At 35.3% G+C, this 17514-nt stretch overlaps 1 protein-coding gene across 1 annotated transcript; it reads left to right on the forward strand.

Moving 5' to 3' along the window:
* The first annotated feature begins 792 nt into the window (after window positions 1-792).
* Window positions 793-8420, forward strand: LOC123551591 (uncharacterized). The gene is made up of 2 exons (XM_045340637.2): window positions 793-2056; window positions 5206-8420. Exons 1-2 carry the CDS (start codon window positions 1312-1314, stop codon window positions 5547-5549), a joined length of 1089 nt encoding a protein of 362 aa, XP_045196572.1. The 5' UTR covers window positions 793-1311; the 3' UTR covers window positions 5550-8420.
* The last annotated feature ends 9094 nt before the right edge of the window (window positions 8421-17514 follow it).

Consider the following 17514-nt stretch of genomic DNA (forward strand, 5'->3'; position numbering starts at 1 on the left):
ACTGTATCCTTTCCATTATGCTAAGACCTGTTTTTACGGATAGCCTCGTTTAATAACTTTTTCTTTTCTAAATCCTTCTTGCTTAGTCGGAAAACGTTCTTGGTCACACATTTCACATTCAATTTATTCATTCTATACATAGTTTATAGTAAAATATTCTACGTATTGTTTACGGATTCAAATGATCACATATACTTATTTCATCAGTCCAGTTTGGTGTGTAATCTTTTTCAAATGTTTCCTTATTTTAACTATACGAACTCGGTCTCCGATTTAATACTAGCTAACTCTTCTGAACTATCAAATTACCGTTCGAGTTAAAGTAAAGAGTGCATTAATTCGAATCTTTGCAGGCTTCAGTCGGTGTCAGTTTAGTTTTAGAATGCTTTGTTTTATTAGACTTGTTTACCATTTCCTCTAAATCATTCAAGTAAGTGTAAATATTGTTTGCAGAAAAGTATTTCCACACTATTTGTTTTATATTTCTATACCTCTATGACTACCGCCTTTTCTTCGTATCATGTGTCATATATACAAATTTATTTTATCATTATTAAAAACAAAATATTTGGACAGTTTATTTATAAAACTCGTTTCTTCATCCTGCTAGAAATGTTTAAGAATTCTTCCATTTGAGACTGTTTTGTAAAATGCTTATGTAAAAGTTCCTCCGGTTTTATTTTTGATGGAATAAACCAAGCATACTTACTTAAAATATCTATCACAGTACACTAGTCATTTATATTTTTATTGTCCGTGCAAAAAGCTTGCATATCAACAAATCCAGTCATTTACAGCTTGTCTTTAAATGAGTGCAGTTATCTGGTTCCCAGTCAGTATTAAGGGAGAAAACTCCTCCGGGCTTGTTTGCTTTGGTCGCGTGCAATTTGTGATGTCATAAATAAGTGACGACATCGAGATCAGACGTGAAATTGTCCTTTTCCACGCTGGATTCAAGCAGGAAGGTCGACTATTTTCTTTCTCTTTAAATTTTTAAATAATTTTGTTTTAATTCGATATATAAAAATAGCATTAACGTAGAGTTAACAATTTAAAATAAATTAGTAGTAATATCAGTAAGCTCTGTATCATAGCGCAATAATTGTCGTCTTTTTTAATTTTATAAAACTGCTTTATGAAATTACGATAGAAAAGACCAGTCATTGAGTCTGTGATTTCATTTCGAGGAAAATGAATGCCGTATAAAAAAGAAAAAGAAAAAAGTTTAGAGTTGATTTATACCTAGTCGATACAATTATTATTTTTGTTTAATAGCTTGTCTATATATTTTATTCTTTTTCTTTGAGAAAAATGCCTCGGACACAAAAATCCACATCAAGAAAGAGACGAGGGACCACTGCAACAAGACAGACCAATTCCAAACGGGACACGCATCATACAAATGTGTCTGATCAGACAAGGGTCACCACCACGACACAAACAGACAATAACACGCCAGTACAAAATGATTCATTCGTTACACCTCCGGCTATGGATGCAATGTATGGTTATGTGGACAATGTGAATCAGGGTTATAATTATGTGGACAGTTATGCTGATCAGTGTTGTGGGAATATCCCAGCCCAGGGACGTACAATTGCGGACCCAAACATATATGGACCACAGCTCGGAATCACTCATGCATTCGGGCCTCCACCACCGCCACCGCCACCGCAGCATTATACACAGGGATCAAATATAGCCCATACTCCAGTCAATCCTGCCTCACGGGTATTCGGGCCTCCACCACCGTCTCAGCAGCACTTGGTTACACAGGGAGCCAATCTAGTAGCTCCTACCTCATCAGCGTTCCGGCCACCACCACCGGCACCTACCTCATCAGTATTCGGGCTTCCACCATCGGCACCTCCTACCTCATCAGTGTTCGGGCCTCCACCTCCGGTACCTCCTACCTCATCAGTATTCGGGCCTCCACCACCGGCACCGGCACCACATGTTATGTCACAATATCAAGGAACCAGTCAAGTAGCTCCTGCCGGAGCTGTGTTCGAGCCCCCGATGTTACATGGAGCCAACACAGATACGCCCGCATCAGGTAATGAAAATACTTTCATTTTTGTGGTATCAGATATGGCTATACATGTCAATGCAAATATTAAAGAAAAAATCTTGAATGGCGAATTTGTTGAGTTGTCGGGTCTATTAGAAAAAGATACACCCGGGACTAAGAGCCACACGTTAAAGGTTGTAAACGGCGAAATATTGTTGTCAGACAGCTCTAGGTCCAAAAAACTAAATATACAGTCAATTGAACAATGGACCGATGCCTTTCTTATATATATGAGCATTTTAATATCTAGAAGCCCGGCATTAGCAAAAGATTTGTTACATTATTTAAACACGATCCGGTCTGCATCAAAATTAAATCCAGTCGGCTGGATAAAGTACGATAAATATTTTAGGTACAAAATGTCACAATATCCAAATACAAAATGGTCCAGTATTGATGCTGAAATATGGATGGTTACCATGACAACTAATATAGGTTCAAATGTAGTACACAAACAAAATCACTGCTATGATTTTAATGGAAAAGGGTTCTGTTCAAAGCCGGGCTGTCAATACTTGCATAAGTGTAAAAAATGTACCGGTACACATTCTGCTTTATTATGTAGAACACCTGCACCGGGTTTTATGAACTCTTGTAATAATTTCAGGCCAAATACTTTCAGATACCCCAGATTTGAACACTACTCACAATCTGAACCTCCTCGAGCATCTCTGGGACCTAGGCAGCACCCCAATAGACACGTTGCGGTTAGAAACGTGGCTCAAAGATTATAACTATGCAGATGCTAAATTTATATTACATGGCTTTAGAGAGGGGTTTAAGTTGCATTACAGTGGACCACACTGTACATTCACAGCAAAAAATTTGCAGTCTGCGTCACGATATCCTGCCATTCTTTCGGAAAAATTAGAAAACGAAGTAAAATTAGGAAGAATTTTGGGGCAATTTACAATTAAACCGTTATCGAATTTACGGGTTAATCCAGTGGGATTAGTTCCCAAAAGCACAGGCGGAATGCGTCTTTTTACTCATTTATCATATCCATATGATGGTACTAGTGTCAACGATTTCATTGATCATGAAATTTCTGCCGTGCAATATTCCCGATTCGATAATGTTTTAGAAATAATACAGCGTTTAGGCCCGGTGCACTGATGGGTAAAAGAGACGTAAAGTCAGCTTTCAATCTTTGCCCTGTACACCCAACCGACTTTGATTTATTAGGTATTAAATTTGACGGAATGTACTGGATTCAAAAGATGCTTCCACAAGGCTGTGCTGTCAGTCCAGCCATTTTCGAGATATTTTCAACATTTCTCCAGTGGGCCGTAACTAAACGTGCAAATTCATCGAACTTGGACCATTATTTAGATGACTTTTTCTTTGCAGGAAAAGCAAAAACAGAGGATTGTACAAATCTCACGTTGCATTTTGAATACATATGTAATGATATAAATATCCCCATAAATGATGAAAAATCAGAAGGGCCAACTACAATAATAACATATTTGGGCATAGAAATTGATTCTTTGAAGATGGAAATCAGGGTTCCAATGGAAAAAATAAATAAAGCTAAGACGCTTTTACTAGGTGCACTTGTCAAACCTAAAATTAAATTAAGAGAATTACAATAAATTTTGGGTGTACTAAATTTCTTTACTTAAGCAATATCAGCGGGTCGAACTTTTAACTGTAGACTGTACACGACACAGTCTCAGGCTAAGAGACCTTATCATTACATTAGGTTAAGTAAAGATCTTAAGGATGATATCAGAACATGGCTGCAATTTCTAGATCAATTTAATGGCGTATCCATATTTAGCGAATTAAACTGGTTGTCCAACCATGACCTTGACCTTTATTCCGATGCAGCTTGTAACAGACAGTTAGGCTGTGGTGCTTACCTGGATGGGGAATGGGTTGTTTTCAAATGGCCCGCGTTTTGGAGTGATAATGTTTTTAGAGACATAACTCTTCTGGAACTCGTCCCGATTCTTTTAGCTTTTTACACATGGGGATTAAAACTCAAAGGAAAAAAAGATCATACTCCACTGTGACAACATGAGTCTTGTACAAATATTGAATAAAAAATCGTCGCGAAACTCTAAAGTCATGATACTTATGCGAAAACTTGTTCTGTTATTGCTTTATAACAACATACAAATAAAAGCAACTCATATCGTGTCGAAGGAAAATGAGATCTGCGACGCTATAAGTAGATTACAATTCCGTAGACTGCAGAGTTGTTTGCCAGTTACAGCAAGTAAAACCCCTCTCTCTATTCCATTCGATTTTCAGCGGTATATCAGCACGAAATCATTCGATTGGTAAATGGGTCAAAAGCCGAGAATACAAATAAATGTTACAAGTCTGGAGTGGAATCTTCCGACGCTTGATGATCTATCCAAACTTTTGGCCACCTAGATTGAATGATATCATAGAATATGTAGCATTCATGTCGCAGCGCGGATATGCATATAAAACGGTAAACTGCCATATTGAAGCAATTAGTTACATTAATAAGATAAATAATCTACAGGATAATACCCAATTTTTCATAGTTAGGAAAATGTTAGAAGGAATGAACAGGTTACAAAGGCGGTCTGACACACGCCGGCCGATCACATTAGACCTCTTGAAACAAATTGTGCATAGCTTGACGTTTATATGCATATCCAGCTATGAAACATTACTCTTCCAGACAGCTTTTTTAATTGCATTTTTCGGTTTAATGCGTGAGTGAAACGGCATTTCTTAACAGTGAGATACAACTTTGCGACACATTCGTTCAGATACACTTAAAATTGTCCAAAACAGATCAGCAGGGTCAAGGTCAAATTATTCGAGTAAGTTTTGAAACTGAAGATGCCGCTTTGCTCAAACATAGTTTGGAAGATTACGAAAATCAAAAACCTTATGTGCAAGGTCAGTATTTCTGCCATGCAAATGGAAAGCCTTTAACGCAATATCAATTTAAGCAGGTTCTACGCAAGTGCCTTAAACAGTTGGGGCAGCCTCTAAAAGTTTTCAAATCACAATCGTTCAGAATGGGTGGAGCTACTTACATGTATATTAAAGGAATGTCGGAATCTGCAATAAAACAGGCAGGACGCTGGAAATCGAATGTTTATCGGTCATACATAAGAGCATAAATTATTTCATTATTAATTTAGGTGCTTCCGAGGTATTGGTGATAGGGTCCTCGATTATCCGAGACGCTTTCTACTATGCCAGAGAAAATCAAGGTTGCAACCTCGGATTGGACGTTAATATTATTTGGGATTTCAGGCCGGGAATGAAAGTTCAGCACTTGGCTAAAGGAATACAACAGCTTTCATTAAAATATCAAAAATACACGGACCTACTTATCATTCACTGTGGGGGTAATGATATTGGACAGACACCCTTAAATGAGGCTGAGCTTCTAGCTATACGCACACTGAACGATATCCATCAGTTATGTATTTATAAAAATTGTGTGGTCGCAAATTTTACCACGTCTCTGTTACCGTGGTGAACGTAATCACGTTAAGTTGAACAAGGCCCGAAAGCGTTTTAATACCACACTCCAATCATATTGTAAAGCAATTGGTGGTGCCTATATCAGACACCAGGATATAGTTGAGGCTCAGCCTTTTTTCCGGGATATGGTTCATTTAGCTGACTTCGGTAATGAAATCTTTACAAATAATTTGAAAGAGGGTATTGTGGCTATTTTGCAACATAACAGAGACTGTTACCCGTAAAATAATGTATTACTCAAAAGTTTTTAGACATTGAAACGCAATAAAAGTAGTGACCGAAATCCGGCACTATTTGCATAACTATATGGTATTATAAATGTATAAGCAGATGAACCGCTTACTATATATATATATATATATATATATATAAATAAACCTTCCTGTTTGAACTTGATAATTAATAATCAAAATATCTCCGACAGTTTTTTCAAGTTTCTGAGCTTTATATTCATGATATTTTTCAAGATTGGCAGGGTCCGAATTCCGGTACTAGCTCCGACGTCCGGAGATGCATATACATATCACTGAATACCGGCACTAGCTCCGACGTCCGGATATTATACAATCAATATTTGGTGACCGAATTCCGGCACTAGCTCTGACTTCCGGAGATCTGACCAATATTGGTGACCGAATTCCGGCACTTGCTCCGACGTTCAGGTGTATAGATTTAATATGTCGTATAACCATTACCGTTGACTGAATTTTCGGCACTAGCTCAGATGTCAGGAGATACAGATATTTAACATATTTCCACTATCGTTCACTAACTCCGACATCCGGAGATATAGATATGTATCACATAATCAATATAGGCGACCGGATTCCGGCAGTACCTCCGACGTCTCGGAAAAGATTATTATATATTTGATATCAAAAAAAAAATAAATAAATAAAAATCACTAGTGGTGACCGAATTCCGGCATAAGTGTCCGATGTCGGGAACATAGATTTTAGCGATGACCGAATTCCGGCATAAGCTCCGATGTCCGGAGAGATGTAATAATTACAATTAAGCGGTGTCCGATTTCCGGCACCCTTTTCTGATGCCCGAAATCCGGCGTCACGTTTCCGAGATCCGGAAACAGATTTGCAGATCATCTAAAACCCTGTATTGGATGTGCCATATGATCGCTATATTAGCGGGCCATCCAAGATTATCGGCGTCCGAACTCCGGGGCCACCTCCGATATCCGGAGTAATTTTCACGAATATCTGTAGAAATTGGGGGGTCCAGTTGAATTTGAAGGGGGCCTTAATACATTTTGGCTGTTTAGGGCTATTGATAATGCGCTTGTCCTTGGCAGGGCTTGGTCCTTGGCTTATCTCTCGGACCGGCGCTTTGGCATTCTAGCGCACTTATCAATAACATATTCATGTTGTTTCAAGTCATTCGGCATTGTACATGATTGGTATTTATATTACTAAACATCTTTCTTGCATATTTGCAATCGCAGTCAAAGTTATACTACAATTTTTGTATAATATCTCTTCAAAATTTGCATGTACAATGTATTTTTTTATTAACAGTCAGTCATGGCCAAAGCAATTGCCATCCTTTTAAACTCTTAATATTATATCATGATATGAATACTTACTTGAATTGAATAGAACGTATAAACATATAATTGTGTTGTTAGTTTTCTCCTATGGTGACCAGGTAAATCCAGTCATTTACAGCTTGTCTTTAAATGAGTGCAGTTATCTGGTTCCCAGTCAGTATTAAGGGAGAAAACTCCTCCGGGATTGTTTGCTTTGGTCGCGTGCAATTTGTGATGTCATAAATAAGTGACGACATCGAGATCAGACGTGAAATTGTCCTTTTCCACGCTGGATTCAAGCAGGAAGGTCGACTATTTTCTTTCTCTTTAAATTTTTAACCCTCCCACCCCAAAAACCCATTAGTATCGAAGAGTTGCTTCGTTCTGTTTCTTTATATTTTCAGGATAACACGTTCACTTAGATCTATTGTATGCTATTCATCGGTACACTCATATGATTTCGTCATGACTGACTGCTGGAAAGAACCTTGACAGACTTCCAAAACAGGATCCCAGTGATTACGAAATATGCAGAAACTGTCAATGTGACTATTTTTAAAATTATATAGCTGTAATATGTGAAATAGTGTTATTATATAGCTGTAATATGTGAAATAGTGTTCTTGGGATCTTGATGATATAACGGTATAATAACAAAGTGAATTAAGAAAAGTCATTTGCAGTAGACCCTCGTCTTCGGAACTATATAGATCTATATGTGATAGCTGAACATTAGAAAATTTATATGACTTAGAATAACACTTTTATCTAAATAATGATGTTAATGTAAAATAGTTATGAGACTATAGTGTTCTTGGGATCTTGACGATATAACGGTATAATAACAAAGTAAATTAAGAAAATGTTATTTCAGTAGACATCTTTATCTTTAGTACTAGTATGTATATGTGATAGCTCAACATTATATATGACTAAGAATAACAAATTTATCTAAGATAATCATGTTAAGGTTCATTCCATAGTAGACAATGCTTGTTACGTTTTGATATGGCATTCTAGCGCACTTATCAATAACATATTCATGTTGTTTCAAGTCATTCGGCATTGTACATGATTGGTATTTATATTACTAAACATCTTTCTTGCATATTTGCAATCGCAGTCAAAGTTATACTACAATTTTTGTATAATATCTCTTCAAAATTTGCATGTACAATGTGTTTTTTATTAACAGTCAGTCATGGCCAAAGCAATTGCCATCCTTTTAAACTCTTAATATTATATCATGATATGAATATTTACTTGAATTGAATAGAACGGATTAACATATAATTGTGTTGTTAGTTTTCTCCTATGGTGACCAGGTAACACCACCTGGCCAAATTACATCAGTATTGCCAACCCCAAGTTTATATTTCATATCAATTGGTCGTTTGACAATTAATTCTTTTGCTATTTAGACTGAGTGTTATGTTTCGAAATGAGATAAAAATTATGTCACAATTAAAATTTTTTTAAAAAATCATAACAAAGATCTTGAATTATACATACTGCGTCTTGTTCATTAACAGGAGGTCCATAGTCTAAACGGCTACCAGGACCAACACATTTATATCATTGAAGTGTTTATTTTGTCTAAGGTAAAAAAGGCTACATAGCATTATGAATGTCATTTGCTCCTCCAGTACGTTTCATGATCTTTGTTTTAATATTACCGCAAGATGCACATATTACTTTAAACATAACCTGCCGTTTTTCTTTGTTGTTTGTTGTAACATGTTGTAACGTGTTAAGGAATTAAACAATCAGTAATTATTGATGTCAAAAGCACGACCAAGGACAAAAGTAACGTTTCACTGTGTCAAAACTACGATTTAAGTTATACTGGTTTTTCAGTTTAAGAATATTTCAGATCCACGCAATTTATAATAATATCGTTCCCGAAATACGCCATATTTATAGCTCGCGTTTGATTACCATTCGGAATTTCGTTCAAGGTATAACAACATCGTTTACGTTCGGATAAAACATCACAGTTTAAACAATTAAGTTAAATATAAAGATAAGGATGTCAAAAATGTCCCACAATCATAATATATTCTTTTTCGTCGTAAAATTGGTAATATTTTTTATTTGTGATACAGATGTATAAACTGGTGGGGGCATCCGTCGCAAAGTTAACTGGATCAATGCAATCGCTTGCCTTTCATCGATGTGCACTCAAAATATGGCAAGAGTAGAATTCTTAATTAGAGGGAGCCATCTATATGCTTACGGAATGTCGTGTCCTCCCATTGCTGCAACGATGCCTGGTGGGCACGTGTGATATTCTTTCTCCATAAAATGCTTGAAAAATCATCACATTACATGTAGTTATGATGGTCTGACTCTAAACGTACAAAAGCACAATATATCTAAACAGATATAAAAAAATTAAAAATGCTCAAATTATTTGTCCCGACATTAGTAATCAGAAAGAACCCGCCTTTCTTGAAGCTTTTGATGTCTCTTTCATTGCGTTACTTTTGGCATCAATCATGTTCCCCCGATTAACAATTTTATGCATGTATATTATTGTGTCTTTTAAGATAAGTTAAAGTTTTGAAATTAATAAACTCATATGCAATATTCACATGTCATTAATACAATCTACTTCACATTATTAAACTCATATAGCCCTTCTGAACTCTTACGAAATTGGAGGGATTAGGTAACTGGATACTTATGCTTTCTTAAATTAATTGAAAGCTTGCTGGGTTAAAAGAAAGATCATTAAAAAAAACAAGTCATGGATCAGTATTTGGTAAAATACAAATGTTTGATTAAAAATAAATTTTCGATGAAAGATATAAAAATGATATGTGCCAAAATATGTTCCTATCTAGAATATAAACTCTGGAAACAACATTAACGTAAACCGCTTTATTATATGGAAAAATAATATAGAAGACGTAGAAATAATAATAGAAAGAATAGTATGATTAAAGCATTACACTGTATATGACTTTAGGATGACTTTAGGTCAAATATTACTTTTTCTTTTGAAACGGCAAGGCAGATGTACCATTTTTCTACGCTTCTTGAACGAACGTGAGATTACCCATGCTATATCTGCTTGCAAGACATCAAAGTTAAATAAATAAAAAAAATAACACAACACAGAGATGAAACTTGAATGGAAAAAGTAATAAAATGTAATATCCAAATAAAATATTATGTTTTATATAAATAAAAACTTGAAAGGAGAAACAATCACTCCACTGCGAAAATGAGAAAGTCTTGTCGATAACGATAGTAAATAATATTGAATATCTTCATCTCTTTTGTATCAACAAATGAAATATTGAGTAATGTCAAATATAATTATTCCAAAAAAGTTCTACTTTCTATTTCCTCCCCCGACCCCACTACTACCACCCACCACCCATTTTACCCCTTACCACTTTCCCCTCTCCTCATTTATCTTTATTTGGCATAAATGTATATGTATTTGTTAGATTTTTGAGACAACCCATCTGAGGGCCTACTTTGCAAATGCGTGGCTCTGAGGCTTTATTTTTGATGCTCCATGCTTCCGAGAAATTCACCCTTACCTATATTTTTTTTATTTCAACAAATATATACCTTTATAACTGCCAGCTGATATCATCAAGACTTTGTAACATGCGTGATGAAACACTAGAGCACGTTTTCTGGGAGTGATTAGTTGCACAAAACATGTTGAAAAAAGCGACTATTTAAAAACAGGCATCGATAAAAAAATGCAAATGACAAATTGTAAAATAGTTCCAAAAATTGAAAGCTTCATTCAGAAATTAGAAAACAGAAACTTATTGGAAAATGTAATAGCTTTGGGAAAGGAAACTCTAGACCTCTTCAAACAAAAATGGCAAAAATTTCTTCGAATGTCTCATTACTTTTTCATTTCAAATTATGAAACACTTTTTATCATCTAAAACAGTGTAAAAGATTATACAATTTTTACACCCCCACCCCTCTGCCCCCATTTTGTCTTTTGTTATCCTTTTTACATAGTTATTTTCATATTATGTTATTCCTTTAATATTCTTTTAAGCGGAATAGCAACAAAAATATAATTATTAATCTTTACATTTACAAAAGATACCAAATGATAGCTAAGTGTAATTAACGGACATTTTACCCGAACTTCAAGTTGCACAAATCGAAATAAACAGTAGTATAAAATTGTTTCATGTACCTTTCATATGATTTAATTTATTGACAGAATAGAAAACTTATTCCCTTAGTTAATGAGCTATGTGTCAATAAACGTAGATATGAAGTTCTATATAAGTTTCTTCTAAATTTTTAAGTGTCCAAATATATGTAAATATTACGGAGGAGCAATAGTGCCAGGTGCGTTTTTTTGATAACTCGAAAGTTAATAACACCAAATTTCGAATTACAATATTGCCCTTTCATCCGCAAAATTTGAACGTCTGTCTGTCTGTCAAAGGCCAAAAATGTTATAAAGAACTGTTGACTCTTCGAAAAGGAATCATCATTCTATTCATATATCGTACCGAACTTATATTATATATATATACTTGAATTTCTACTATCATACATCAAAATATGACCTACAATAGCCTCTGGAGCTACTCCCGATTTCAAATTGTATCCAGACCTTCATTTACATGTATGTTATATTCAGGTGGTAGGGCTAGAACTCGGTTGAAAACTTTCAAGATATAGTCAAAATAGTGAAATATTCTAAAGTTGTATAATTCTCGATCTCCTTTAATGACCGCTCCTCATAATTTTGATCTGTGCAGGTACCAGATCTTAGTCAGACTCCTAACTACACGTTTATTTAGGGTGCCCGGTCATCTTACTTATATTACCCTTCAGGGCTACTCGGTGGATACACCAGGTACTCAATATTGGCCAGGTCCTATACATCAACGTAAACTATTGTAGTATCTCGAAATTTTAACATAGTAACAACTTGAAATTTCGAGTTAGTAATTCGAAGTTCCGAGTTAATAAATAATATTCACGCTCTTCCGTAAAATATAGTAGTAACTTACTCAGCAGTATCGTATCATATAATTTCCCAGTTATATATACATATTTCATTTTTTGCAGAACTGAATTAGTTGATATTAAAATGATTGAAACGCTGCCGGCTTAATTTGATACAATGTAAAATGTCTAGTGAAACGGTAACCATACCCATTCAGTAAAGCAACTCTGTTGTTGACTCATTACTCCATAATCAGTCAGCAGTACGAAAATGAAAAACGTTAGAATTGCATTGAGGAAAGTTCTGTTCAATTTGGTAAACAAATGGCGTCAATTCTAACTTTTTACCGCTATCTTGATTTTTGAAGTTTATGCCTTGATCAACATTTAGGAGGAGAAGGCTTTGAACTTTCTTTCCTTGTAGAATTATATGAACGAATAGACACATTTCTGAGCATCGTTTACACTTGATTTGTGTATACCTAGCTTGTGGAGTTCCATGGAACCAAAAGTGATTGATTCCAAGATTGCAACTAATGATCACAACTAATGTACTGATATAGGTCAGGAAGTAAAAAAATGTATTTTAATTGTTTGCAAATATTATTCCACAATTATGTAATTGCAACGCCATTTAGCAGCTCAATTATGAGTCCTAGATGTAAAGATTTTATGTTAATATTGTTTTAGTATATATACGTACTTTTCTCAATCATTATCTAGTATGAGAAACACGTGTCATGATATATATAGGTGTGAGTATTTATTTATCTTATGCTAACTAATGAAATATTATTATGTATTCTATCAGTTAAATATTTTCATATTTCATCACCCACACTGTGAAAATATGAAATCTATATTTTCTTAATGTGAGAGATATAGCTCCACCCCCTCATTACATTGTGTATGAATTTTAAATTATTTGCTTAAAGCAGGATGAAAATTGTAGTCGCACTTTGTTCTTTATAGTTTATTTCTCGATTCAAATTATTTTACTGAAAGAGAATTTCATAACATTATGCAGCAAAAAATAAAATAAAATGGAACTTAATGTTGTATGCGTCTTTATAACGTCACAGCACGTCTGACGTCATGTCTGTTTACGCGCGTCTGTTTCCCGCGCTGAGATTAAAAATAGTTGCAAAATGCAAATCTCAACGTAATTGAGCATAAAATAAAAAGAAAATTTGTTTGTTTCCGTGAATATGGATATATCTCACCTCGAAGTGAAAAAATTTTCACATGTTCACTCGCGCTACGCTAAAATTTTCTCAGTTCTCAGTGAGATATATTCCATATTCACTCAAACAAACAAATATCATATATATATATATATATATATATATATATATATCTGAATTGAAAAGCACAATACGGATTAAATACAGGGGAAAAAGATGTGGAGAAAGATGATTAAGTCTTTACATTTTAATATTGTCTACAAACATTTAAAAATCAATAAAAATAAATAACCGGTTTCACCCGGATCCAGCGTTGAATGGGTGAAACCGATTATTTATTTCTTTATTTTTATTGATTTTTAAATGTTTATAGACAATATTAAAATGTAAAGACTTAGGCATCTTTCTCCACATCTTTTTCACCTATATATATATATATATAAAGCAGCACCGAAACTAATCTTTTTGAGTTAGTGGACTTGCTGTGGCGTGTGCGTGTTCGTTTGTACTGCTAGGCGCTTTGCCGTAATTTAAAAAGACTAAAATGTCACTACTGATTTGTGAGACATGAAAACAGAGATTTGAGTATATATATGCAAATGTTGAATCAGTACGAATGTGTAGTACAATTCGGGCTCGTATATAAAGCAGCACCGAAACTAATCTTATTGAGTTAGTGGACTTGCTGTGGCGTGTGCGTGTTCGTTTGTACTGCTAGGCGCTTTGCCGTAATTGGTCTTGTATATTGTGGTGGTGATTTAGTTCGTATAAATTCTGTCAACTATATATATATATAGAGAGAGAGAGAGATACTCTTACAATACAGTGAAAGGACTTTGCATAAGATAATAGTCTTTAAATTAAGTAAACGAGACGACTTCAATTGACTTTCCAACAGTATCTAAAGGGAAAAACTAGTTTCGCCTATCGGCTAATCAGTATATACATATGTAATGTGGGTTTATTATGGGAACGACGCAATGTCAATATTAATGGACGTAATATCGACGTTGCTTGATTCAGCGGAATGTAATTATTATACCGTTTTGATTGTTTAGCATTTATCTGTCACTTTTATCTGTTAAGTTTTAGTTTAAAGAATTTTATGAAAAGGTTCTCTTTCGCTAACATAAGTGAAGTACAATCTAATTTCATTTTGCACGTGAAACTGTGGTGCTGAATTACTATAAACATCTAAATGGTTACTTAGTTGGATGTATCTAGTTAAAAGATCTTTTATTTCGTGTGCATGAATAGTTCTTAATTTATCTCCAGTTTGGCCAATATTAAATTTTCCACATTCGTTGATATTGATTGCAAAATAATTCATATTTTTGTAACAATGTTTTGTATGTTATCACATGCAGCTGCAGTTGCGGTTTTGAAACGTTGCTTTGCATATTTGATATTCATCCTATTTTTATAGTTATCGTTTAAAAGCTATTTATCAATGTTTATTAAATGAAAACAAGGCAGTCTGAAAGACAGCTAAATCCCCCGCCACTGCTATGGATAGTGAAAGGGTAAAAGCTTTGATTTTAGCTGTGACCTTGACCTTGAACTGACATGGCTGACTCATGAATTCTGCACAACGTCTTGATGAGGTGATCATTTGACCAAAGTTTCATGAAAATCCTTCAAGGGGTTTAGGAGATACAGAGCTGAAACCTTTGACCTTGAGTTGTGACCTTGACCTTGAGTTGACATGGCTGACTCATGAGTTCTTGATGAGGCGATCATATGACCCAAGTTTGATGAAAATCCTTCAAGGGGTTTAGGAGATACAGAGCTGAAACCTTTGACCTTCAGTTGTGACCTTGACCTTGAACTGACATGGCTGACTCATGAATTCTGCACAACGTCTTGATGAGGTGATCATTTGACCAAAGTTTCATGAAAATCCTTCAAGGGGTTTAGGAGATACAGAGCTGAAACCTTTGACCTTCAGTTGTGACCTTGACCTTGAGTTGACATGGCTGACTCATGAGTTCTTGATGAGGTGATCATTTGACCCAAGTTTGATGAAAATCCTTCAAGGGGTTAAGGAGATACAGAGTGGACACCAAATGGAAGACTCAAACCTTCAACCCTTAGTTGTGACCTTGACCTTGAGCTGGCATGGTTGACTCATAATTTCTGCACATCGTTCTGATGAGGTAATCATCTGACCCAAGTTTTATAAAATTCCTTCAAGGGGTTTAGGAGATATAGAGCGGACACGAAATGGAAGGCTCAAACCTTTGACCTTCAGTTGTGACCTTGACCTTGAGCCAACAAGGCTGACTCATGAGTTCTTGATGAGGTGATCGTTTGACCCAAGTTTGATGAAAATCCTTCAAGGGGTTTAGGAGATATAGAGCGGACACAAAATGGAAGGTTCAAACCTTTGACCCTAAGTTGTGACCTTGACCTTGAGCCGGCATGACCGACTCATGTGTTCTGCACATCATCTTGATGAGGTGATCATTTGACCTAAGTTTTATAAAATTCCTTCAAGGGATTTAAGAGATATAGAGCGGACACAAAATGGAAGGCTCAAACCTTTGACCTTGAGTTGTGACCTTGACCTTGAGCCGGCATGGCTGACTCATGGGTTCTGCACATCGTCTTGATGAGGTGATCATTTGACCCAAGTTTTATAAAATTCCTTCAAGGGGTTTAGGAGATATAGAGCGGACACAAAATGGCAGGCTCAAACCTTTGACCTTGAGTTGTGACCTTGATCTTGAACCGACAAGGCTGACTCATGGGTTTTGCACATCGTCTTGATGAGGTGATCATTTGACCCAAGTTTCATGAAAATCCTTCAAGGGGTTTAGGAGATATGGACCGGACACGATTTTGTTACGGACGGAAGGACGGAAGGACGGACGGAAGGACGGACGGAAAGACGGACGGAATGACGGACGGACGGAAGGACGGACGCAGATCATTCCTATAATCCCTCCGCCACGGCGGGGGATTAACAAAGGCATCAATAATGTTGAACATAATATCAAATATGAATTGGTATATGTATATTATATAACAAGTTTTTTATATATAATATAGAATAAGACTTTTATTTCAGTTTGTTTAGTATGACAAGACAAATGGAAGACTTGCTATATGCAATTAATCTCTGGCTTCACTGTAATTTAAGTTCATTATGTATTCCAATATGTGTGGAAAAAAAGTCAACACCAAATGCCAATGCATGCTGTGGAAAAAATGGAACTTTTAAAGCTAGTCTGCAAGCAGAAGAAAATTACTGCAAAAAAGCACCTGTAAAAGTTATGAAATGTATTAAATTAAGGATGAAATATTTATTACGGTTTTTGCATGTGTATCCAAATTTGAGAGTGGTTCATCTTGTTAGAGATCCGAGGGGAATTTTTAATTCAAGATGGGTTAAACAAAAACACTCACATTGGAAACTGTTAGTACAGAGTCATTGCAGAACATTAACAGAAGATCTAACATACTCTAAACAGATTCTTGTACAATATCCAAGTAGGCTGTTCATCGTTAGCTATGAGAACCTGGCAAATGAACCAATACGAACAGCACAAGAAATGTTTCAATTTGTAAGCTTAGAGTTTTCAAACAACATCAAAATGTTTTTGGAAAACCAAACACTATCCAACTGAGAAACTTGTAGACATTGCACGCAGAGGAAAAATTCTAGTGCAACTGCAATAAAATGGCGAACAGAGCTTGACTCATATACAGCACAGTTTATACAAAGCGCTTGCAGTATAAGCAATAAAGTTTTAGGCTATCTTCCATTATCTGGCAAAAGTGAAATGAACAACTTTTCCATTCCGTCAAGAAAGTTAGTAGATATACAAAAGGAACTACTATCTAACAAAAACTTGTGATAAGAAAGTTTGAAATTTTGTTAAGGAAGTGAAGAAAAGTAGTCAATATAAAGTTGTGGGTTAAGGTTATACTAAGGGTTTAGACCACAGGTTACTTGACGGAATAAATTACATGTATTGCAGTGAGGGACTTGATGCATAGTAGTTAAAGCAAATTGACACTTTTACAAAGTTTAAAGGCCTGTGCTACAGTTTCTGTATATGAGAATGGTGAAATATTTATCAAACACAGAGTTCCTTCAAATTTTCGATATTGAAGGACAATTAATTATCTAAGAAACAAATATATGCAATCAAATACATAAGTCTCCAGTACTGAACATATAGAGGATATTTGTTTGTTTTTCGTGAATATGGAATATATCTCACCTCGAAGTGAGAACATTTCAAATATTTTCACGAGCGCGTAGCGCGAGTGAAAATGTG

Source organism: Mercenaria mercenaria, chromosome 4 (genome assembly GCF_021730395.1).
Source record: "Mercenaria mercenaria strain notata chromosome 4, MADL_Memer_1, whole genome shotgun sequence".
NCBI lineage: Eukaryota > Metazoa > Mollusca > Bivalvia > Venerida > Veneridae > Mercenaria > Mercenaria mercenaria.

Excerpts from the sequence above, each read along its gene's own strand:
- LOC123551591 (XM_045340637.2), top strand. The coding sequence starts at position 1,312 with ATGCCTCGGACACAAAAATCCACATCAAGAAAGAGACGAGGGACCACT. Across the intron at positions 2,057-5,205 it reads CACAGATACGCCCGCATCAG|GTGCTTCCGAGGTATTGGTG; the intron begins GTAATGAAAATA and ends TTATTAATTTAG.